The 24280-nt window shown below is 46.2% G+C and overlaps 8 protein-coding genes across 8 annotated transcripts; 3 read left to right on the top strand and 5 right to left on the bottom strand.

The window, feature by feature from the left end:
- Positions 1-287: 287 nt before the first annotated feature.
- Positions 288-1548, bottom strand: F4822DRAFT_236025 (uncharacterized protein). The gene is made up of 2 exons (XM_051454219.1): positions 1387-1548; positions 288-1329 (listed from the first exon to the last, which is right to left on the bottom strand). Exon 2 carries the CDS (start codon positions 1307-1309, stop codon positions 515-517), a length of 795 nt encoding a protein of 264 aa, XP_051316206.1. The 5' UTR covers positions 1310-1329; positions 1387-1548; the 3' UTR covers positions 288-514.
- On the bottom strand, positions 1549-2716 carry F4822DRAFT_236027 (uncharacterized protein). The gene has a single exon (XM_051454220.1). It carries the CDS (start codon positions 2329-2331, stop codon positions 1732-1734), a length of 600 nt encoding a protein of 199 aa, XP_051316205.1. The 5' UTR covers positions 2332-2716; the 3' UTR covers positions 1549-1731.
- A 606-nt stretch (positions 2717-3322) lies between these two features.
- Positions 3323-5128, bottom strand: F4822DRAFT_437233 (succinate-semialdehyde dehydrogenase; the record flags this gene model as incomplete). Its single annotated transcript, XM_051462395.1, has 9 exons — positions 3323-3465; positions 3561-3693; positions 3804-3937; positions 4001-4019; positions 4056-4082; positions 4125-4520; positions 4598-4809; positions 4887-4974; positions 5027-5128. 9 exons carry the CDS (start codon positions 5126-5128, stop codon positions 3323-3325), a joined length of 1254 nt encoding a protein of 417 aa, XP_051316204.1.
- Positions 5129-5176: 48 nt separating this feature from the next.
- F4822DRAFT_401924 (copper amine oxidase) lies at positions 5177-8217 on the top strand. The gene is made up of 4 exons (XM_051457982.1): positions 5177-5934; positions 5991-6422; positions 6479-7001; positions 7067-8217. The coding sequence occupies exons 1-4, from the start codon at positions 5881-5883 to the stop codon at positions 8107-8109; spliced, it is 2052 nt and encodes a 683-aa protein (XP_051316203.1). The 5' UTR covers positions 5177-5880; the 3' UTR covers positions 8110-8217.
- A 2391-nt stretch (positions 8218-10608) lies between these two features.
- F4822DRAFT_428765 (uncharacterized protein) lies at positions 10609-13290 on the top strand (the record flags this gene model as incomplete). The annotated part of the gene is made up of 5 exons (XM_051460967.1): positions 10609-10838; positions 10892-10958; positions 11046-11196; positions 11278-12158; positions 12913-13290. 5 exons carry the CDS (start codon positions 10609-10611, stop codon positions 13288-13290), a joined length of 1707 nt encoding a protein of 568 aa, XP_051316202.1.
- Positions 13291-13849: 559 nt separating this feature from the next.
- F4822DRAFT_235835 (galacturan 1,4-alpha-galacturonidase B) lies at positions 13850-15720 on the top strand. The gene is made up of 6 exons (XM_051454217.1): positions 13850-14286; positions 14345-14610; positions 14682-14761; positions 14822-15063; positions 15136-15205; positions 15274-15720. The coding sequence occupies exons 1-6, from the start codon at positions 14029-14031 to the stop codon at positions 15633-15635; spliced, it is 1278 nt and encodes a 425-aa protein (XP_051316201.1). The 5' UTR covers positions 13850-14028; the 3' UTR covers positions 15636-15720.
- Positions 15713-18694, bottom strand: F4822DRAFT_235845 (uncharacterized protein). The gene is made up of 2 exons (XM_051454218.1): positions 17813-18694; positions 15713-17746 (listed from the first exon to the last, which is right to left on the bottom strand). The coding sequence occupies exons 1-2, from the start codon at positions 18245-18247 to the stop codon at positions 15791-15793; spliced, it is 2391 nt and encodes a 796-aa protein (XP_051316200.1). The 5' UTR covers positions 18248-18694; the 3' UTR covers positions 15713-15790.
- Positions 18695-19382: 688 nt separating this feature from the next.
- F4822DRAFT_428762 (SWIB-domain-containing protein) lies at positions 19383-20555 on the bottom strand (the record flags this gene model as incomplete). The annotated part of the gene is made up of 4 exons (XM_051460966.1): positions 19383-19571; positions 19662-20171; positions 20234-20436; positions 20543-20555. 4 exons carry the CDS (start codon positions 20553-20555, stop codon positions 19383-19385), a joined length of 915 nt encoding a protein of 304 aa, XP_051316199.1.
- Between the last annotated feature and the right edge of the window lie 3725 nt (positions 20556-24280).

Below are 24280 nucleotides of genomic sequence, written 5' to 3'. Positions count from 1 at the left end.
AAAAGCAGCGTGATGGTCCATGAGACTGTTTCTGTGCAGGTCCTATGGAAGCTTGATCCAGAGCCGACCCCAGAGAGGATCATTAACTTGGGAAAAAGATTTGAGGTATACAGTACCTACTTTGAGCTTGGTATCTGAATGAAGTTGCCCTAATATAGAAATTAAATGCTCTATGCAGAGGGTGAGGTCATTAGCGGGAATAGTTTCGGGGCATTACCACTCGGACAATTTTATACGACAATGTTGTGTCATAAAATCTGCTTTGCCACGTTGCATCACTGCGTATACTCGGGATTTCAATACATGTATTAATGGGAAACGCATTTACTAAAGCATAGCTAATTCGCAAGGGGTATGTGGTTCCGCGATCTACCTCATGAGCATGTTCCGCCCTAACTCAACCAGTCTTCCCAAGGATGCACTCCATTCAGGAACTCCTCTCGGAGAGTTCATCCAGCCTGCAATCCCTAGAGACACATTCCGATTGGCAATTTCTTTGGGGGTGTATCCCGCCTTAGAGAGTGTAAATTAGCTCAAATTCGCGACTCGTCGCATCATTCAACACAGCATTTGCAACGTCTCTCCAGAAGGAAGGAAAAGCGCCGATGAGATTGGGCATTTCCTCCCAAAACTCAAGAGAAGGCGAAAGCTTTTCGGTAATGAGGTCATAGGACTTAAGATCTGAGATACTCCATCCTGCTAGGTATGCTTGCATTGCAGGTGTAGCCCTTGCGCAGATGTGAGCGCGGATGAGGTTAATGATGAGGCCGTTGTTGTACGAAGTTACCCAGCGGGGTTGGGAGTTATCCCAGTTCTTGATGGCAGTGGCGTACTGCCGTCGTGTACAAACCGGTAGGGTACCAGCAGGGACGGCCGAATTGCGTAAGAACTCCTCAGAAGCAATTGATCCATTGGAGTCTACAATGGAAAATCGCGGACAGCCATGAGCTCGGTCCCAATAAGGACGCATGTAAGCCACTGCGCCAGCTCGGCGAGCGACCTGTTGTTGCGACGTGGGGTGAGCGACGGGCAGGTCTTCGCTCCAAGTCCCTACTACAGTAGCAAAACTGGAGAGCGGGCGGTCTGGGTCTCGCGTTCTAAGGGCAGGAATGACAACCGGGTCCCAGTTGACGTAGATCTGGTCCCAGAACCAGGTTTTGGTAGCGCCTTCGATGTCGCGATCAGGGAAGAGCTTCTTCCATGCGGCCTCCATAAACCCTTCGCAGAGTTCGCGCGACTCCTGGCTCATACCATGCTCGGGGCGCGAGGAGGGAGTGTTGTTGTCAGCATTGAAACTTGCGGAAGACATTGTAAAAATGTTGGCGGATGCTGCATATCCGGGTTAGAACACAATATTAACCATAAAACACATGATTAGACACTTACTTCTAGTCCTTGAAAGGTACGGAACAAGATGGTGGCAAGATGATTTCGACCAGGCCTAATGGATTGCACGTAATAAAATATAGGTGAAGATTGAAAAGTAGATGGATGAGTTCAATTCATGGGGAGAAATAAATCCACGCTCGGAATGGTTTGCTATGGCAGTTTAATTACCTACCTAGGTAGGTATGGGATTTGGTCGCTACTTCCGTCTCGAGGTCTACACTCTTGATTTTCAATTGTAGAACACCGTCCAGCAACCACGGTCAAAACCCTGGTCAAACCCTGGTCAAAGCATGGCCATTGGATGAAGCCTTTTCTGTGCTTAATATTAAGAGTGGAAATGATTTATTCCTCAATTCGGACCCGGATGCCTTCAGTCGGAACAACATCAAGTGGATCTCCATCCGATGTATTCCACGCACAAGGCATTAGCTCTTCTTTCCTTCCTCGGCGCCAGGTCCCAATCTGTAAACCTGGGCGCGCACTAATTAGATACTCGTCCCCAGGTTCTAGCCAGTTCATGCCCAGCCGCAAAAACTTGTACCCGCGATACTTATTATTATCATCCTCAGGCGCCAACGCCGCCTTCTGGCTGTTTCTCTCGGAGCCAAGAGGCCGGAAACTGAAGTTATGAATCTCGCATGGTATGCCAGGCTCTAGAGTCAAGAACCGATCAGCATGCTCAGCGTCGAGGTGCAATGGTGGCCCAAGGCGATGATTTATATCGACAAATAAAGTGTAGATCTTCCGACCACTGGGCACCCCACTAATTATGAAGGCATTACTCGGTGTGAATAGTTGGTAGTACTCTTTGCTAATAGTGATGGGTTGTTGCGCGCCTACTAGAGTAAGTGTCAGCTTGAGTTGCGGCTCAGGTCCCGATGTGAATGATAGGATAGTAGCTGAGATGTGCGTTTCCGCTAGGATGTAGGGCTTAGGTTGCATGATCGCTAGGATCGAAGCTGATTAATCGTAGATAGTTAGAGATACAGAATGGAAACAATCAGGCACTTTGAAGAAGACAGCGAACACCATGAATGTTTAGGTTTGTTGAACTGCGAGAGGTCATGGTTACGTTACATGAACGCGGGACTTCTCCGATTGTGATCGATGGCGTTGCCTCTTATATTTGAGTATGTTGATTAACGTAGAGGGAGCGAAGTGTTCGTGGCATAACGAGAGGAGTATCTGTTAGCTGAACCCCGCCTAGAGAATCGAAGGCCCTGGATGATATATCATTATCTCAATGATTGTCGCTGGGTATGCTCTATAACCATCTCAACGTTGGCATAAAATTACCTGGGTAATAGAAACCATTACATGCGTTGGGAGGGAATTTAAAAAAGGAAGAAACAATTAATCGTGCTCCCTTCAAGGATTTAAGGATTCCCCATCACTGGCATAAGCCAACCTGATTGGTTGAATTTACACTAGTGCAAATTTCAGGTGCATAAACCACTACATCGGAGGTCCGAAGGTGCTAATGAGCTTGAATTCAATTCTACCATAATTCTACCTGCCCGCCTACCTACCCCATACTACAATCATCTTCTTCATTATCTACCTACTATCAACGTCAATTGGCTTCTTTGCAAAATGAAAGATAAAAATGCGATAAAATCAATCTGTCGCATTTTATAAGACAGAATATATCTATTTTTAACACCACCATTTCAACATGCAAGCGTATCCTATCACGTTTTCGCAAACCAAAGAACGCGTCGCGGACTCGGGGGCTATTATCCCCGCTTCTAGCGACATCCATGAACGCTTCTAGGGCGTAGTGTACCTAAGCAGAAGCCCATCCAGGCATCTCCCATGGAGGCTGTTAGTCCGCTAACGTATCTGAAATAATCGACCAAAAAGGTATTGTTATTGCTCATAGCGATGTATCTATATCACTAACATCACTACATTTGCGATTGCAATGCGACCGTCACAATTTAGATACTTCACCAATCGTCAATGTTACAGTCTTCGAAATGAGATACTCCTCGATCGCAACGTCTTTTCCTGCTTCCTTACCATAACCCGACTCCTTAATGCCTCCGAAAGGCGATTCAGCAGATGAAGAATTCCCTAGAAAACAAGTTAACAAGAGCTTACAAGCCAAGAAGGTCGACAAATACGAACCAGTGTTCATGCCAATCATGTCTGCTTCCAAACTGAGCAACCTCTCACATCCCTGGTGAAGAAATATGATGCAAGACCCATTGATGTGCCATTGGCAAGTTTGACAACTTCATCTTCCGTTTCAAACTTGTATAGACCCAGAAGGGGGCCAAAGATCTTTTCTTGTGTGGTTAACTGCCAGGGTCCATAGTCAGTTATTGCTACCCTCTGGGATATTTAGGAGCTATGAACAATGCTTTATGGTGACAAGATACGCAGTGGCCTTGGAAGAAATTGAAACTAACCATAGAAGATTTCATATCGGAGATGATGGTAGGCTCGAAGAAATAAAATAGCCTTGGCCTTGGATCTTTCCGCCACATAAAACTCCGCCACCTTTCGCAACAGCATCCGAGACGTGCCTCAAGTTTCTCTATCCCTCAAGATGTAGTAAGTGCGCCCATGGTAGTTGATAGATCGGCGCCATAGCCAACTCGAAGACTTCTCGTAGCCGCGAGCATCTTTTCGGCGAATTTGTCATACACGCCACTCTAGACGTACACTCTATTAGCATAGGTGCATGCCTATCCAGCGGTACGCCATTTCAAAATCATCAACGCGGCTACTGCCTGGTCCAAATCTCCGTCATCGAAGACTATCAGCGGACAATCGCCGCCTAATTCCATCGTCACCTTCTTTGGCCCATAACTACAATGTCGTGCGATAAGGCTCCCAACAGCAGTGCTTCCTGTAAAGGTGGCCTTACGAACAAGACGGTGCTTACAGAGGGCTTCGCTCACAGCCGGCGTGTTTTTATTGTCGGCAATGATGATATTGAGTACACCAGGAGCAAATCCAGCCCGCAAAGCCAAGTCGGCTAGAGCTAGTGTACTCAAAAGTGTTTCTGGAGAAGGCTTCATAACCATAGTACATCCCGCAGCTAGAGCTGCAGCGACCTTACGAATAATGATCATGGTCACCGGGAAGTTCCAATGTACAATAGCAATGCTGACACCAATAGGCTGCTTGATGACAAGTGTACGACGGTTGGAAACCGAGGGAATTGCGATGTTGCCGCGAATCCGAGAGCATAATCGACCTCGCCGAGAGCCTCGTTGGTAGGTTTGCCGGTTTCATGCACTACAAGTTTAGCGATATCTTCTCGAGCGTTGGTGATGGGGTCATGCCACTTCAGGAGCATCTTCGCTCGCTGGCGGGGGTTCACCTCTCGGTATTGGAGGAACGCTTTGTGGGAGGTTTTGACATAGTCGTCTACGTCAGGGGTTTTATTGATCGGGCAGGATGCGAACACTTTTCCAGTGCCAGGATTTGATAACTACGTTAACATGGTTACAGCGACGAACGGTAATACAAGGTTGAGAACTCACCTTCAATATTGAAGGTGTCTCTTGACTGCGATTGCACCCATTCGCCATTTCGTAGCGCGCTCTGGTGGAAAAGGCCCGCATTATTCAGCTGATAGCATATAAGCACCTAAACACTGCACCTAACAGAAAAGATAGCCTACCTGGAAGGGTAGTTGGGTCGCCGTTGTTTTTTTACTTGTAAGTCTATAATGAGGGTGAGAACTAGGATCGGGATAAGTGATTACGGTACTCGGTGGCGGCATGGTGATCAAGCGAAAAGGTTATAATTGAAATTTTATATCAATCTGATTCCTATGATAGCCTGTAGGTACCTTTTCTATATGGTGTGTTATGATGAAGCCTGTGGAAGAATCCTAACATCAGTTCCCCTTTCTACTCCGTATTGGGTCTTCGACATGGAATGTAGAAAACACAGGCCGGCCCAAGGGAAGATTGACTCCAACCAGGTTTTCCCCATCTTTGAAACGAGCGGGTTTCGCCCATAAATTTCCTTTAGAGGTCACTGCACGAGCCCGGGGCACGCAATTATCGATCTACCTATTCGGTCTTTCCTTTAGAGGTTATCAGCGCGTAGTCACATTATCGGTAATGATGGTTCACATGACAAGGAGCAAGGAAGCGAGAATGAGTGGGTCGATGTTGCAGGCCGTCTTCGCCGTTCCTAAAAGGATCGGAGCTCCGCGCTAAACCTTTAGAAGCGAAGCCTTTCATCAACTCCCCAACTCACAATCGCTAAGGGGAGTTGTACGCGAAGAAGTACCGGCCTCGTCGTCATCAAGCGGATCGGGTCCCAACACTAAACCTCTGGAGTTGAACACCTCCGACGCAACTTACCGCCACCATCCCGAGTTCCAAGGAAGCGCAAAACGCCTTGGCTCTAGATGGAGAACTCGTAAAGGATATCGAATGTTTTCGTAGAGTCTAGCAAGAGCACTCTGCAAGAGTGTCGCCGTAAACCTTCCTACCTTTACTATTTCCTACCTTGCTAAGCATCATGGCGACCATGATTCACCCCTTTGATCCTCTGCGGCCCGAGGAGATCACTAAGGTATGTTTACTAAACGTATGTTTCCATGATTGATGTTGACAATTATGTAACTACAGGCTGTGGAGTGCGTGCGGTCCGTGTTTCATTTGCAGGGTATGAATTTTCGAGTTGTCACCCTCAAAGAACCACCGAAAAATATCATGATGGAATTTCTCGATCGCGAACACCGAAAGCAACCTATAGGCCAAGCTCCTATTCGTTGCGCGCGCGTGGAGGTTATCGTGAGGAACCGGTCTGGCAAGAATAAGCTCTGGGAGCTTCTTGTTGACCTCGACCATGATAAGGTAATGGGGAAGAAACAGCTCGAAGGCAAACATTCCTATATTGATTCTGGTTATATGAGAGAAGTCGAAGCTGCCTGTCTCGCCGATGAACAGGTACAGGATGAAATTCGTAAATTGCGTCTTCCTCCGGGATCGACTGCCATCGTCGAACCTTGGGCATATGCTACAGATGGAATGAATGACATGACAGAGCGGGTCACCATGGTAAAAAAATCCATTCTAATCAGTACCTAACTTTAGCAATGCTAATATCTCGGAAGTGTTGGTTCTATTGTCGCCATATAGACCACCCAGATGCTAACTACTATGCCTATCCGCTCGATGTTTGCGCAGAAGTGTCTGAACAGCTCAAGGTTACCCGAGTCTACCGCCTTCCCGGTGCCGCAGAGGAAAGAATCAATAACGAAGATCGCTCTTATGATCGCCGAAAGATACACGAAACGTCCGCCAGCGAATATCACCCAGACTTAAGACCGAACCCTCGAACTACAACCAAGCCTTATCAGGTGGTTCAGCCTGAGGGTCCGTCCTTTAAAACAAGGGGAAATCATCTGACATGGGAGAAATGGAGTTTTCGCGTCGGGTTTAACTATCGAGAGGGACTGACCCTTCATGACATCCGTTATGATGGTCGGAGCCTATTCTACCGTCTCTCGCTTGCGGAAATGTTTGTTCCTTATGGTGACCCACGTGCTCCATATCCACGCAAGGCCGCCTTCGATCTTGGCAACGATGGTGCTGGAATCAATGCCAATAACCTCAAGTTAGGTTGTGATTGCCTCGGTAAGCTTGAATAAGGCACCTTTCATCCTCTAAAACTCACAGGGCTAACATTTCGTCGTAACTAGGAACCATTAAATATTTCGACGCTTGGCACAACACTCAATTTGGAGAGCCCCTGAAATTACCTAATATCATTTGCTGCCATGAACAAGATGATGGCATTTTATGGAAGCACGCCAATTTCCGTACGCGTAACGCGGTGGTTACCCGATCCCGAATTCTCGTTTTACAAACAATCATCACCGTCAGCAACTACGAGTATATCTTCGCTTTCCAATTTTGCCAGGACGCATCCATCTTCTATGAGATTCGCGCTACGGGTATCTTATCTACTGTACCCCATAATATTGATCAAAAGGGCGATATTCCTTATGGTACTGTGGTTGCGCCTGGTGTTATGGCACCGTACCATCAACATCTTTTCAGTCTCCGAATCGACCCAGCTATTGATGGGAGAAACAATACCCTCGCGATAGAAGAGTCGAAATCTATGCCAATTGGGGATCCTGCGATTCATAACCCGTTCGGCGTAGGATACTACACAGAGCACCGTTTTGTAGAGCAAGAAGGAGGGCTCGACCTTGATGTCAGCAAGGCACGGGTCTTTAAATTCTTGAACGAAAACAAAATCAACCCCATCACTGGAACACCTGTTGGATATAAACTTCTTGCTCACCCTAGTCAAATGTTGCTGTCCCATCCAGACTCGTTCCATGCGAAACGGTCTGAGTTTTGCCAACATGCTGTCTGGGTTACTCGATACGAAGACGATGACCACTTCCCTGCGGGTCGATATACAATGCAGTCTACAGGGGGCGACGGAATTGCTTCAGCAATCCAGAAGCGCGACGCATATGGAGCTGCGCAGTCAGTTAGGAACTCGGACATCGTCGTTTGGCACACATTTGGAATGACACACAATCCCCGTATTGAAGATTGGCCAGTTATGCCTAATGAAAAGATTACGGTTGGTCTCAAACCCGTAAACTTCTTCACGGGTAACCCTGGCATAGATGTTCCTGTGTCTACCCAAGAAAATAACAAGAGCGTCTTATACAATGGAGAGGCAGAAGATATCGGAGGTGTATGCTGCGGGTCTTGCCTCTAATTGATAGGTACACTTATAGACTTCCAAATAAATAATCAACTCAATGCGATTTGTTGCAATCTCTATAGGATCGTGATTGATTAGTTGTCCATTAACCATCACCAAGCCGAAATGTACCAATATCTACCTAGGTAGGCACCTGGGATTGATGAATCTATTCCAATTGAAGCATGGGATGAACTGCCTCAAAATGATGGAACATCTAGTAGCTAACATCTATTTTGTTAATTAAGGGGACATAACCATCTAGAGAATGACAACATTATAGTGTCAAACGTTTAGAAAATTCCAAGAGGAGATTCTGTTCCATGGTACTACGGATTGGCGTGACTTGGACGTCGTGGCACGGCCAGGAATGGTATTCTTCATTCATATCTTGATGGATAGGGTTACCGATACGGCGAGCTCTATTGGCCAGACCGTGGAAGCAACAAAAGATGGATGCGTTCCGCTTTCCAAGTTGCCTTTTGCCCTGGCTCGAAAGCAAACCATTGCTGCTTGGAAGAAGATTCGAAAGGAAGACTATGATTTCAGCGATTATAAGCCGGCAATTGTCTAGTTCTAAGTAGGTAGTTTGAATGGAGATAATATTTCCATCTAACAAATGAAGAAATATTCCAACCATGAATGGTAAATTTGAACAAATACAAATATCCACCATCTGCTGTAGGTGTTATCTTTGAGGGTGTCCATGGGCAAAGGACATAGTGGGGGAATTGGGGGAAAACATAGGGTACCTAGGTAGAAGGGTAGAAAGGTTGAAAGGAGAATAATGTTGCTTTTTCACCACATCCCCCCACTTTACGCCAGCCCCCTCACTCCTCCACGCATGAAAGTTCTCGCATTTGATTGGTTAAATTCTCTAAATTATTTCCAAACTGGGCTGGACAGATCTGATCTAATCCGACTCAAGCAAAGCCTACCCCAATTTTGACTGAAGCACTTTTAATTAATCGAGTCGAGTAACAATATAGGGGTGGAGTAATATGGGGGCCAAATGGATATGGATTGCTTTCGAAGACAGAATGGGTCTAAGTCGAATCAATTCGTCAACTGGTAGAAGCATACATAACCATCGCAGCCGACTTTTGCAATTGAAATGATATTATGATGAGAGTTCTAGATGAGGCTCTAGCTTTAAATTTGAAAGGACGAGGATTTATTTATTACAAGGTTGACTCGGCTATACTAGAAGAGGGTTAGCGTCGGATATCTGCGTGTTACGAGCTCAAAAGTATACCTACATCTAGCCCAGTCGGATGACCCTAGAGATCTTGGAACGAACAACAACCTTACTCATTGATTCTTAACCGGAGCATTTCGTACATTTGAATCTGCAAGGCTTTTCGTAGCGGCAAGAACTATCCTGTATATTGGGGTGAATAAAACGATAACGAGAAATAAGCAATATCACAAAAGGAACTTACCTAGGTAGTATCCACAGGCAATAGAAAAGAAAGAACAAGATCCCGGGAGTTGGTTAACAATACGTACGCGCTTCGGTCCGTTCCCTGTCCCACTCAATTGGTAATACCTGCCAGCCTTAGATGGTACTTTAAGTACCTAGGTGATACATATGTATTGGCTACTCTTCAGTTGACAAGCCATGCCACGTATTTCACTGCTTGAGCTTCCACGATTCGTATCTAGGCAGACTATATGCAATGCGTGGTTACGCACTTCCTGCTTAGGTACCATATGCGAAAATCATTGCGGCTGAAGCACCGATATCCTACAATGTCCGGGGGCTATCCGATCTGGGATGCCTATCACCCCCCAATGTGCTGCGGCCGTTTATTTTTTATATTTTTATATTTTTTATTTATTTAATTTTTTTTAAAAAAAAAAAATTCCGAGGCAGACTTCTTCTTCCTCTCTCTCTCTCTCTCTCTCTCTCTCAATACTTTCCCACCGCATCGTGTCAATCTACCGTTAGTAGGGAGCTACGTGTTCAAGGCATTTTTGCTTAGGCACTCAGCCTTGAACCATCCTGCCCGTGCGTACGTGTATTCTGATGATGTAACTGTCTTGACCGAACGCTACCATGAAGATAAAAGGAGGCTCAAGCCTCATTCACACCCTACAAAATCATTCGCTTTTTTCGTAACGTTCGTTGCTAGTTGGGAGACAATAACGAGTGCGAAAAAATCAGTATGAAGGTCTTACGAAACGATCAATAAGTTCGTATATAACGTCAGCTGCGCCATGTTCCAGTCCATGAAACCAAAGGATCCGTGGTTCAGGCCGGAACTGCGAACAAAATACTACGACTTCCTTGGTGATGTGTATGATGACAATAGGCAGGAATCCCTTAGGAAATCATGGAAAGTGAATAATCCGTCAGTCTCTCTTTGATTTGATAGCTTGTCTCCATATTAACGACCACCGTGTATTGTTTGACTAACCAGTTGATTGGCCCATTTTGCTAGGAAACCATATCTTAAATATGTACAAAACATCTCTAAGGGCTGGATACACTGCAGACTTTTACGAGACTTCATGGAAATCGGAGCCGATCCTTTGAAACGGGGAGATCTAGGTGATAAATCTGAGCGCATCCAACGAACCAAGGTCCGCGTGCTAGACTATTTTGATAATAACGTTATTGAACCAGCGCCTCCTATTGAATCCGCCCATGAACTACGAAAATTCCTAAATGAAGAACGCATCATAGAAACTATCGGCAGCACCATCTCCGCTTATACGTGGTCGAAGATCTGTCTCGAGATGTCATTGAAGTTCTAGGGCATGAACTCAACATCGAAGCTGATGTCTTCCGGAGTCACATTGTAGACTACGCCTGGTATAACGTCCGCGACCGGTGGAGAGACCCTCCTGTCCTCGACATTGTGGGTCGACTCTAGAACTGGATCTAATTGCGCTACGTCACAGTCAGATATTTCCGACCCGAAGAATTTGACAAAGGGAACAATCAGGCTAAGCAGTTTAATATCAAGAGGAGAGTAGATGACGATCTATGCAATAAGGCCTGGTGGGATGAAGAGGGTGCGACGGTAGGTTTGACGAGGTCGAGAGCCACATATTGGGTGTCACCCGAACGTCATATGAAGTCTAAAAGTCGTATTGGTGAGTAGGTGCATTCTAATCTCTACCGGAGGGGTAACTGTTGTAATGCTTTCTAGTATTCTAAATGCTAGGTTATTATAGGAGTATTGCTTCTTGACCCGACAGTGCAAGCAGGCGTCCCACTTTGGCGAGGGCGACGAAATTGCCAACCAGTTCCGAAACCTAACGAGTACGCCGACCACCCAAACCAGAACCATGCAGAGCAAGAGACCATCTTCAAAGATTTCCTCTATTGGGCCTACCATCCCGAGATATTCCGCAATCTCGTCTTGGAACCAACAACCGACGATGACCAGGAGCCGATCCAGATCCTGCTCCATTTTATCTGCTCTGAGTGGCTGGCAATACTTGATTACATCAAAACGAGGCTATGCCAAATCGACCTGGAAATTGTAAAACCTGAGAGTTTCTCAACGGGCCAGGATGCCAAAGCCACGCTCGAAGGGTTGCATATGTGGGGACGCTTCATCCCAATATATCGCGAGATGGTAGCAGAGACGCTTCGGTGTGTGTTTGACTGTTCATCTGTTAAAACAGAGGCGAATAGAGCCAGACGTAACGACGGGAGAACCACAATCAGTGCCTTTGACAAAGAGGCACCGGGAGATTCATGGAGGAACCGCCCCCTATCTACGACACACCCTCTGACCTCATCTAGTCAAAAGAGTTCCCTCGGGTTACTGAGAATGCCACGGCTTCAGCGGGGCGCTATCTCGTCTTATGAGAAAGACTTATTAATCATCATGGAGCAACTAGATGAATACCAGCAGCGGTTAGATCGGCTGACGTCGGTCGTCACAGCCGTAATGTCAATTGAGGACTCACGGCGGGGCCTAACAGACAACCAAAACATTGGCCGGCTGACGGTCTTAGCAACGGGCTTCATCCCCTTTAGCTTGATGGCGGGGATATTCTCCATGCAGGAGGACCTCGGCGATTTGCTCCGACAGGGTACGCTTCAGGTCAGTATCTGCTGCCGTTCATTGCCGATTTACGAATGTTCCATAGGAAGAAATAACTTCCCGTCACATACGTCTTTGCCGTCCAAAACCACGTGTGGTTTACTTCCGCCAACAATGACCGACTCTTAAACATTGAGTAGATATTTTTCGAAACGGCGATCCCATTATTGATTATCGTTATCTTTGTGGCTACGGTTTTGCAAAACCTTAGTATCAGGCAAGAGTTGTTACGGATAGCGACCGATCTCGTTACGGGCGCATACTTTGGTAAGAGGGAGAAAATTTCTACTTCGGCGGTATAAAAATGGCTTATGATAACGCGCGATAGAGACATTGTTCATATACGTAATATCATCGTACCTGCCAACACACTCCCTTATCTTGTCAAGTACCTACCGTAATTCAACCATGAGACAACCTAAGCAAGTTACTTAACCTTTTTAAAGCCGAACCTCGGTCACATAAAGTTTGGCCGTGGTCATCAGATCAAGCTCCATGGCATAGAGAAGGAAGGAACGGACAACCAGGGCCCATAATAAATTTTCTATATAACCTAGAGTCTTCTCGCCGTGGATTTCTTATTTCTTACAACTAACTCGACCACCACACTTCTTTTCACCTTAATCATATTCCTCCTACCAGCTCGCTACCTACAGCAGTTCATTACCGATTTGAATGAGCGATATCCAATAACGGCCGCCGACCAACTATAATGCAGAAGACAGGCCCGCAAGTAGCAGCAACACCTACCTAGGTAGCTCGCAAGAAGAGGGCACCCGCTTTCTTCCGACCCCGGTACAAGGTAGAGCACAATGTTCTCGACTTTATCTTGGTGAATGGCTTAGGTTCTGCGGCTCTCGACGGCTTCCTTGAGGACCACCAAGCCCTCGCCCACCCCCCAGTGTGCTCTCAGGCACAATACTTGATATCCGTCACCAGATGGGACGCTGCCCAAACCCATTGGGTATGCCCGTACAACAATGCCCTGGTGATCAGCCTTATCCGTCGCTACATCTACGGAATGATAAATGGCATCGCTACCAGCGACCAAGCTAGGTTGGCCACCCAAACCATCGCCGGGTTAAAGCCCTCCAATCTGATCATTCCCCAGATAAAGGGCAAGAAAACGTAGCTCTCTAGGGGGGCGCGCAGATGAGTTTATATGGCGAGTCTTTGCTCCTTAGAAGGCTTCACACTAGCGCTTACATACTGTACGTACAATGAGTACATATGTAGTTAATCAGTGTAGATCAATATAAGTGTACGCCATGGGCTTAGAGAACAACACTTAATATGAATTCCCCACCCAGACGGGTGTCCGATGGGGCACCTACAGAAAAGAACACCCAGGTAATTTCTTATTCCCATGGCTTTTTTCTTTCTTTTTTTCCTTTTATTTCTCTTTCTCTTTCATTTCTTGTTCTTCTTTTTCTTCTTACCTATCATTTTATTCATCTTACGCTTTCAACTCAATCAACTACAATTCTCCATATTATCGGTTTGATATCTAGTTGGATATAACTATTAGCTGCGTAGTAGCCCGATAATGGCCCAGTATTCAATGAGCAACAGTCGTAGTCGAATGTGATGATTTATCCTAATGTTGCTTATTTACTCGGGTGGGCATTCAAAATCTCATTACGTCATCGCATCCTCCCGCCGCCGCCAATATCTTCTTTCCTATTCCAGTATAATAAACGCCGACGTGAATCCTGGGGTGCTCGGGTCGGATGCAACGTCAAATTCGGCCCTAGACTACCTAGGTATCTTCAGGGTATCTTCCCCTCATAAAAACATTTAAGGAAGTAGAAGGAGTCGAGAAAGAGGAGTAATGGAACTTTGACCACATAAATCAATAAAAATCTTCATCATGGAGCATTACCTTACACGCTTCGCTCTTGTTGTCGCAACTTGCAACTTGTTAGTTGCACCTGCTTCAGGCAAAACCTGTACCGTGAAATCTAGTGGGATCAATACGACCGACGATGCCCCAGCAATACTTGATGCGTTCAAAGAATGTGGGAAAAATGGAAGAGTGGTATTTGAACCTACCACTTACTATATTTCATCTGTCTTGAACATTACCTGGCTTGAGAATGTGACGGTTGACATATATGGGACGCTATTGGTACGTTTGACCTAAGAACGGCCATCATATCCGGTATTCTAATAATATTCCCTTTTAGTGGAGTACCGACATCCAGTACTGGCTGAACCACTCCTTGGATGTAGGATATCAGAATCAATCAACTGCATTTATCTTAGGCGGGGATCGAGTACAGTTGGATGGACATAACGAAGGAACTTTCGATGGTAATGGCGACTATTGGTACGAATGGATTGCACAGCAAGAGAACACATCCAATTATCCCGGTAGACCACACGCAATTACTTTTAATGGGCTTCGAAACTCTGTGGTGAAGGGTCTTCGTTTCTTACGGAGTCAAATGTGGTAAGTGGCGACATCATTCCCTTTAAGTGTACCTAGGTATGTGTAGCGAGTGGGATGTACTAAGTTCTTAGGACAATGTCTATCATTTATTCGGATCACGTCGTCCTTGACAGTATCTTCGTTAATAATACCGGGAATCGATCGCAAAGCTGTAAGTATCCCCTGATTGCTATGTACTCATACCAGGTAGTTAACAAGATCATATTCTCAGCAAATACTGACGGGGCGGACACAATACGATCATCTTATATCATATTTAACAACTGGACAGTTTATAATGGTGATGACAGTATTTCACTCAAAGCGGATAGTTACAATGTTAGCGTCACGAACTCGTATTTCTACAATGGTAGTGGCATTGCGTTAGGGAGTATCGGGCAATATTATGGCGTTGAGGAGCACATTACGGGATTTAGCGTTGAAAATGTCACCTTTGACAATACTCTCCACGCAGTAAGTGCCAACACATGGTAGTTGTGGATATCTCGGGTGTACCAGCATCGCTAACGACATAATCGAATGTAGGTATACTTTAAAACTTGGACCGCCGACCAGAATGGGTATCCACCGAATGGGGGAGGCGGGGGTTTAGGAGGTAAACATTTATTACTTCATCTTGATTAACTAAAGGGCCACGCTAACAAGTTCCATTCATTTTTATAGATGCTTCAGATATGAATTTCACCAATGTTTTTGTCACAGGAATTCGCGGCGCGGCATTTTCCATTTCCCAGTGTACCAGGTTCGACGGGGCTCCTGGGGAAGGTAACTGCACAAATTCCCAGTTCCAAATTCGAGATGTTGCCGTATATAACCTGCTAGGGACGACGAAATCGAATAGGATAGCCAGTTTGCAGTGCAGTGCTGTTGAGCCCTGTACTGATATTGGGCTTTTCGACGTCGATTTGAAATTCGACAATGGCACTGCGGCGACGGACTATCTATGTGGGAATGTCAAGTCACCACAAGGTTTCAACTGTACAGGAGAGCCGTGTGTTGGTGGCAGCGCCTCGGGGGAGTGTTGAATTCAAATCTGCATCGAACACAAAGTAGTAGCATGAGGGTAGTGTTGGAGTATATTAGCCAACCCAATGCTCAGATCATTACCATTCCTATCATGATCATCATGATTATGTGCTACAATGCTCAGAGAAAGTCATACATGAGCCTCTAAATATTTTCAACCCCATTGAACTAAGACTTTCTTCCTGCCTTTATTCCCCTTTTTACCCTTTCCAGCTCCATCGCCGGTGTCCTCCTCGGCGTTATCTTCCGTAGAAGCAGAAGCACCTCCATTCGTACCACCCCATGAAAAACCAGTGCCTCTTGGACCCCCAGCATCTCTACGTACACTCCCAGTTCCGTACCCAAATATTGTAGTTGTAGGTTTGGGCGCTGTGGGGAGGGCTGGGAAAGCTTCATCTCGGTTCGTAGATCTCGCCGCCCTAGCCGGAGTTGGTGTTCCTCCACTGGAACCCCAAAGAGCCGTAGCTGGGGAACGCGTCGCACTTCTGTTGCTATTGCTAGGAGGTGGTAACGCGGGGAAGGAGGCGGCTGCTGGCGGTGGTGGACGTCGGGACTGGCCCGCGTTGGAAAAGAGGGATGAGGATTGCTCTACGCTAGATCGTCGAGACTGCTGCGTAGAACTCTTAAGCTTAAGCACCCTTGTGGTATGTCTCTGAGATGGTGCCACAGCTGCCGCTGTGGGAGAGCTAGCAGCAGCAGCCGCCCAACCAGTACTAGAGGTTGTCGCGCCATGCATACCGCCCAAACCAGGAAGCGTTGGGTAATCCTCATTTACAGCCCTCCAGTCGTTCCATGCCTTTCGCAATCTGTCGCCTTTGCTCTTGTCTTCGAAAAGATCGATAGTCTCGCGAATCAAGGTCCCCAGAGCAGAAGATGATGTATCGGAGAATAATGAGAATAGAGCATCTAGGAGTGCTGCCGCGGAAATCTTGTCTTGTCTATAGGATGATATATGACTTCGGAAGGCGGCGATCTTATCGCGATCGTTTTGAAGGAGGTTTGAGGCTCGTTCTATCACGGCAGAATGTCGTAATAGGCGCGCGCGATCCTCTGGTGTGAGGTTCGGATCAGTCAAATTTAGGCCTTCCATATTGGAAGTTGGCGGCGCAGGAGTCGAAGTGACTGTAGAATCCACGGGAGGGCGTTGGCTTGTCTGACCAGATGAGCCCGCATTGCTTGTTGAAGGTGTTGATAGCTGACCGCCAAAGGATCGGTTGGTTACGGACTGCGAGGAATGTATGGCCATCTGTCGCTGGAAAGCGAGTTCGTCACGTCGAAGTGGTTGCGCCGAACTAGCAGGAATTGGCTCGGCATTTGGATCGCGACCCCTTCCTCGTCTCTCACGATCCCTATCCCTATCCCCATCCCTATCTCGACCGGAACCGCCACCGCGTCTCTGTGGTTGATATGGCTGCCGATAGTCAAAGCTTGAAATGTCAACTTGGCGGGCATCACGCCTCACATCTTTGGACAAGGAGTTCGCGTGTTCGTCAAGTTGATGCGCCTTCAAGTCTATCTCCGATCCAAAAACAACGAATTTCTTCTCCAAGCATTCACGGTCGAGGCACAAGAAATGATCCTTCTTAAAATGTTCCTCTAAGGCATTATAATCGCGGTAGTAATGGGGTTGTCGAGGGTCGGCGCGGTCGCATAGAAAGCAGCGCTCATGCTTATTTCGGCAATGTTCATAGAGCTTGTCATCGTCGTAGAATCGTTGGCCGCAGAAGGCGCATAGCGGATGGCCCTTGAATCCAGTCTGGTCGACGGCGCCTGGTTGATCGTCCCCGTGCCGCATATGTCTCTCCAACTCCTTGTCGGTAAATAACTCGTGTTCGTGGGTGAATACTTTCTTATTTCTGGTGCATAAGTCGCACATCTTCTTATGGTGTATGGCACGAACATGTCGATGCAGGTCGGGCCAACCAAGGCCGGCGAAGTCGCAGGAATCATCGGGACAGTTGTAACGTAGAAGTAGGACGGTATCCCCAACTATGTCTTCGTTTGAATATCGGATACCAATATTCTCGTCAGTACTGGTGACATCGGCGTCGGAATAGTCTTGGTATCGTTTCGTAGCGTCATCCGTAAAGAGAACGAAAGGGGCCAGTGTCTAAGAAACGGCAGAAATTAGTATTCAATATACTCGGTACCTACGATGCTTATGAGCCAGACATACCCGACAATGTGCGCATTCCTTGTTCTTGTACAATGCTCTCATACGTAGAGCACATATATGGCAGGTCCTATGATTGCAAGGAGCCACGGATTGGTGGATGACGGGACTAGCACAGATGAAGCACACTTCGGCCTCTACATCCTCTTCACCTCCTTCAGCCTCGGTGGACTTGTTTCGTATGTGAGGTTGTGGGAGGATCTGTGTTGCCTTGTTTGCCTCTGGCTGCAGGATAGATGTCGTGGAAGGGGTGGCCGACGTAGCTGGTGCGTTACCTCCTCTTCCTCTTCCACGTTGCGATCTACCTCGTCCTCCACCCCTTGCGCTAGAGTCGCCTCGACCTCGTCCTCTACCTCTACCTCTGCCACCGCGCTCGCCTCTCCCGCGACCTAGAGTAGAGGTTAAAGCATCCATCGACCCCCCAGCGGATATATCCATGCCTTATCGGGAACTAGTACAATTGTTCGGTAGAGTTGGAATGGACGAGCGGTAAAAGAGTCGAGGAATGGGACCTAGGATGACGATGATGGTCGATTTCAAGTATATGCGCCGTTTCCGCTGGAAAATATAATAGGTGGATTTCCAGCTCAGATAAAAGTAGCAGAGAAAATTGGCGATGGAGGTATAACACAGGTAAAAGCTATTCCCAGCTTCGTCCCAAATACCTTGTAAAAGTCAAAGAAAGAGTAGTGTAGATAGTAAATGAGTATTTACCAATTACCTGAAAAATGGTATGAATCAGTATGAGTACAGTATGAGTGTATCTTGGTTGGTAGGGGACACGACGCCCACTAAATTAGCAATTAGCAATTAGCTAAGGTGGCCTGGCAAACAGAAAAAAAATACCCCACCATCCCGATTGAATAATCACTAAACCTTAGTACCTAGGTAAGTTAGAGCCCTAGAAATAATAATTCTATCGATGACACATGCGGCCAACAATTAGCCACACAACGGCGGGGCAAATATATATGTACTGCTAACTTCTAAGCCACTCTTTGTACAGGGATGTATTAACAATGTTCAGTGCTGTTTAGCACAAAGATGCCACCAGCTTATTCACCACATATCATTTATCCAACCATACTTAAATAAATTGAACAATTACTTAGTTACGACTTAGACTCATTTAGCATTACGCTGCTTCTTTTCAATCCAATCGTATCGAGTTAGCTAATCTGAGACGTTACCTCGAGGTGTATTGCCCCTTAAATATGCCCAAGGTACCTATATTGATGTAGGTAGCCCACGTTCAAATACACATAGGTCAAGCCATCCATGGATGTGGTAATGCCTGCATCCGCCTCGCCCTCGCGCTAATCTTGTCCAGCGCCAATGGTCCGAACCAAGTTGTGCCTTGAGTGATGTATGTATGAGTGCCCGGTAGGAATAAAGAGAATAACCACGAAAGCACGCTACACCCGTAACGAGAATGTGTAGCCGCAAAACCCACGGATACCCGACCACACTCTCCCAGCCACTCCCACCCCCAGATAGCCGTATTGTGTTCGCTGGCTGCCGAAGAACAGCGCAATATAATCATGTTCGTGTTGCAAATTTCCTACCCAAACCGCTACTCCTCGTCCACCGGATAGAGATGATTACCCACTAGTTTGTTCATTTGAAACATGTCTACTCTTGCTTGTTTAAAAACAGCTTGCATTCTCTCGTCGCATCGGATCTGTCGTTTATCGTTTGGGTCTTGGAGTTGGTTGCCTTTGATGTGTTCCCATAACTTCTTCACAACCTGTGGTCGGGATAGCTATAATTCAGTGTCAGAGAAGCAATGTTATAGTATGACCATGACCGCTCGCCAAGTCAATGACTAGGCTAAACGAGCATATATGCTTACCTGGGGCTCGCCACAAAGCTCTGCAAGTGGGTAACTGAGATTGAAAGGTTTCTGAAACCCACCCCCGGCCTTTCGAGGTCGGGTACTTGATTCTTCACTTCCCTCCACTTCACTATCGTCTTCGGGGCCAACCTTTTTGTCGCCCTTCTTCCTTGGCGTGGCCTTTTTCTTCTTCTTCACAGGCGCTTTCGGCTTACCACCTCCTCGTGTTGCCCGAGTCCGTTGGTTTTCCTGAGCCTGAAGAAGCGCCGCCAACTTAGCATCGGCATCCTCTGTGTCCTCGCTTTTCTCTTTGCGCTGCTTCTTCCTCGGCGGCTGCACTGACACCTTAATCTCGTCTCCGTTGGCATCTTCATCGGCGTCTTGGTTATGGTCACCATAACCGTTGGCCTGTCGTTTGGGTGATGGGCGTGGAGATTCTATATCGGGTTGGGGAACTGCTGAAGATGGTGGCGGAACAGCAGAAGATATGGCATCAAAACGCTCTTCTATGAGAGCTTTGATTGCATTCTACAAGAAATAAACGCAGAAGTCAGCGAGGAACAAGTAGCATGTGCGCGTATGCGGCGTACAGTGAAGGGGGATTCTCGTGCGTAGCAGACAATCATGGTGGGAGAGGGGGGGTTATCACACACCTTCTGGTCGCTCAGATCTTTACCGCCTAAAGCAGCCTCAAGACCCATGCGGATCTTTTTGCGCGTAACGGTTTCAAGGTCGGCCGTTGCCAAGATACCGTCGATGATTTCCGTATAGCGAGCCTCATCTTCTGCATTCACTGTTCTTATTAGTCAGATATTACGTGCCGAAGCGAATTTTGTGCGCCAAGCGAATATCATACGGCCAACGTTGTCAGCCATAGAGGAAACGGAGGTAGAACTCACAAGGTGTAGCCATGGTGTTCGAGTTAAATGTCCGACTCTTTGTTACCAGATACCGATCAAATTGGGACCTCGGCGACGAAAGGTGAAGTAGGGCGGTTTGTGACGGCTAGAATAGGTTTGCAGACGGAAAACGGACGAATATCAAGTAGGCGCAATAATTTATTTCGAAATCGCCTCGGCGGTCAAAGCATATCGGCAGTGCAATTCTCAGAAGGTACGATCCTTGTGAACGACTCTCAAGTGCGCAAACGTGGGCTGGAATACCACCAACTGCGAATGCCGGGAGTAAACAAGTGGCAGCAGATAAACGGATAAAAATGCCCTAGATATTATATAAAGATCGTCAGTAATTATTTCGGGGCAAATAACCTGATTACGCAAATGCTAGCTCAAGAAAGATGCATACGGAATTCACACCTATGCCTGGTGGCAGTGGTAGATCGTACTAAGAATGCGGCGATGACGCCCTTATTTCGACGTTTTACCAAGGGAATCTTCTACCATAGGCGAACGCGACTCCACAAGATATCACCCCGTTTCGTCGATGCGAAGTTGGTTATCGTCGACCGGTGACGTCTACTTCGGTAATGCGCGGCGCGTAGGCTCGGGGAAGATTGGAGACACGCTTTGATTGATAATATTAAAATTCCAGAGGTCGTATGTTTAGGTAAGGGGCTAATTGATAATCCGCTTGTGGGAAGTGAGATGTTAGGTGTTATGCCAGTTGCCGTGGGTTGGGATTATTTTTGTCGTAGTCTGCGCTGGAAGTGCTGGAGGTGGATTTTGAGATATCGGAGCAACACAAAGACTTGTCGTTGACGAACCCGCCGATGAGAGAAAAGGTCACTGGACCAATAGGACCCTAATAGTGCCGTAACTTTTTGTTTAGCTGCATGTAGTATGCGCATTTATGTACCTAGTTACTTAGATGCGTAGTACCTACCTCGGGGACAGTAGGTACTGCTAACAACTAGCACCATGCCTATTTGGCCATACACATAATTATTGATGTACATGAGATGTATAAGTAAATACATAAAATTCGTATACAGGCCAAACATCATCTATTCTAATTACCTAGGTAAATATCTTTAGTTTTCGTTCTAAAATATCCCACGATTACATATGCATCTTAGTAATACCTAAGCAAATTGAACCTTAAGGAACGACAAACCAACGTGACTACCCAAATAGAATAGATACTTCCGTTTATACACGGGATGCCCAAATCTACAAGGAACCACTGTACCCTCGTCTCCACACCGTCGGCAAAAAAAAGAGGAGTGACCGACCAGAACTTGGTATTTGACCTTACCCAGCGGCTACGCTAGACCCTAAATGGAAAGGGCGCGGGACGATTGGGAGATCATAGGGTGCGGCTAAATCTGACCAATCATAGAGATAGATATGGAGGTTACCGCATTAGGTGTAGTCATCTGTACCTACCTAGGTACAAGACTTATATGTACGTGCCCGATCTCAATTGTCGTTTTCATCTCCACTACAAATTTAATTTGTTTCACTTCTTTGTGTCTTCTTATCCTTCCGAAGTAGCTCAGCTTATTAATATTCCACATGCAGAATCTTCTAAAGCATAATAACATCAAAACATGGGAGAGTCCGGAATGACGCCGTAAGAGGCTCGCTACTTTAACTGTCCAGGTACCATGTTCACTATATCAAATGCATCATAACCCTACCAAAACAGGACGGATAAAAACATATAACCACCCATCCATCTCGCTCATCGTCAAAGCTACAAGATCGAGAATAACCCAACTTGATCAGGATTAGTCATCAGCGTAGATACTTGTGCGATGGTTAGCAATCTTTTTTTTTTTTTAGAAGAGCCAGCAATGTCCCTTATTTCATCCTGACCTCATACGTCAATCGATAGCCAACGTACGGTGTCAACACCACAATTGAGCAAACCTTACCGCATGTTACCATTCTTACTTAGATTTATAACCTGAAAGCCCTACGAGGCTACATGCTTGAACACTAGAGTGCTATGCCAGCGCCATAGTCGTTTTTCATACTGCAGCGCAACTGTATAGGGAGTCGTGGGCAAACAAGATACGGGCGTGGCGATGTATATTGTATAAAAGGTAAGTCCGTACTCAGTGCTTGTTTATAATCTCCTACAAAGATGAGGCTCCTCATATTGTATAGGAATACTTACGATCTTTCGCTATTTGTTGTAGGTAGTTTGCTTGAACTTTCGTAGGTTCTATTGGGACTTGGCGGGTTCACTTATTATCTACCTACCTACCTATGTAGGCCTCATCATGTCTCGATTATAGGTTCAGATGATCATATATGATAGCTCACTATCTATTACGATAACCTATGTCCGTAAATCATAATGACATAACTACAGGGCCGCCCAGAGCACTGTCGCGAGACGCACAAAAGTAAATGTCTTTACAGTATGTACCCGCGTACATTCTCGCGCATTGCCTTCACTGCACAAAACAAGACACTACGGCGCACTGCGACCCTATATATGCTAGGAAAGTGATAGTTAAGTTCCATTTCGCTCCTTAAGTTCTTGGTGGCACTACCTTTGGTGTGTGTGATGAGGAAGTTCTATCCCCATTTATTAAAAGAGACGCAATATGAGAAAAAAATAAGAAGAGGAATAGGAACCAGCATCTGATCGTGACCCATATGTTTCAGATTGTGATGCAATGCGATATCCATGCCGTAGAGCTTAGCTTGGTAAGTTTGCATTTCCATCTCGCTTGACGAAGTCCGTCATGCAAACCTATACCAACATTAATCAACTGACACTGATTAAAGTGATGTTAAATAGACTAAGCGTCATACGAGGGCAGTTATACGTTACATCGGTCAACACCGCAGGGAAAAATGATTCACTATCAGGTTTGAAGTTGCGGAACAGTTCCGCTAGTATTAGTACAGGTAGAATGCGTCACCCAGCTTCCCATCACTACATGTATAAACCTGCTATTTTATATACATCACATCAAAGTGAGAGGTTCAACCCGCAATCTCTACCTAATGTTCATATATCAGTGATCACTTCAATTACTCAAGAACCCCAGATAGTCGTCTTTCATCAAGCCAAGTAGCTACATACATCTTGCTACGAACAACGTGCAGCATGCCTACCTAGGTAGGTAGGTTCCTATATATACCTCCTATCGCGACGGAGCATTTGCATACCCACAAAGTATATGGGAAATCCTACCACCTTGTTGTAGGGTTGGTTAAACCTGGGATCATGTCAGATCGGTACTGATCATCGAATCCTTCTCACCAATCTACCTATCATACAGGGGCGCCCTGTTGCCCAGACTGCCGGAATCCTGAATATCGACTACATTTTAAGCTGGTTTGGGGAGTTGGTTGCAGAAAATGGCTCCATGTTGTAATCCGCATATAGAAGCACATACTTAGTAGAACAAATTCATGCCTCGTCGTATAAGCAGCATCAAACATGAATAGTTCAAGTTTACCTGAGTATGACATATTCCAAAGTTATCGCTGGAGGCTGTTATAGTTATTATATTCTTTATGCCGGCACTTTGGGATCCCGAGAACGCATCGAGTTAGCCACCTAGAATGCTGCTAGAAGCTCACCTTGCGTTTACCTAGGTAGGTATTAATTTCCTTTTCGCCGAATCGCTACGAAAGTGGATTATTTTATGTTATACATGAAATAAGTACTAGGCTCATTGAATTCCGTACATCCGTTAAAAACCCCTAGGGTAA

Source organism: Hypoxylon trugodes, assembly GCF_022578975.1.
Source record: "Hypoxylon trugodes strain CBS 135444 unplaced genomic scaffold F4822scaffold_4, whole genome shotgun sequence".
Classification (NCBI taxonomy): Eukaryota; Fungi; Ascomycota; class Sordariomycetes; order Xylariales; family Hypoxylaceae; genus Hypoxylon; species Hypoxylon trugodes.
The sequence above is the reverse complement of the archived record's forward strand: the minus strand, read 5'-3'. Positions and strand labels throughout refer to the sequence as shown.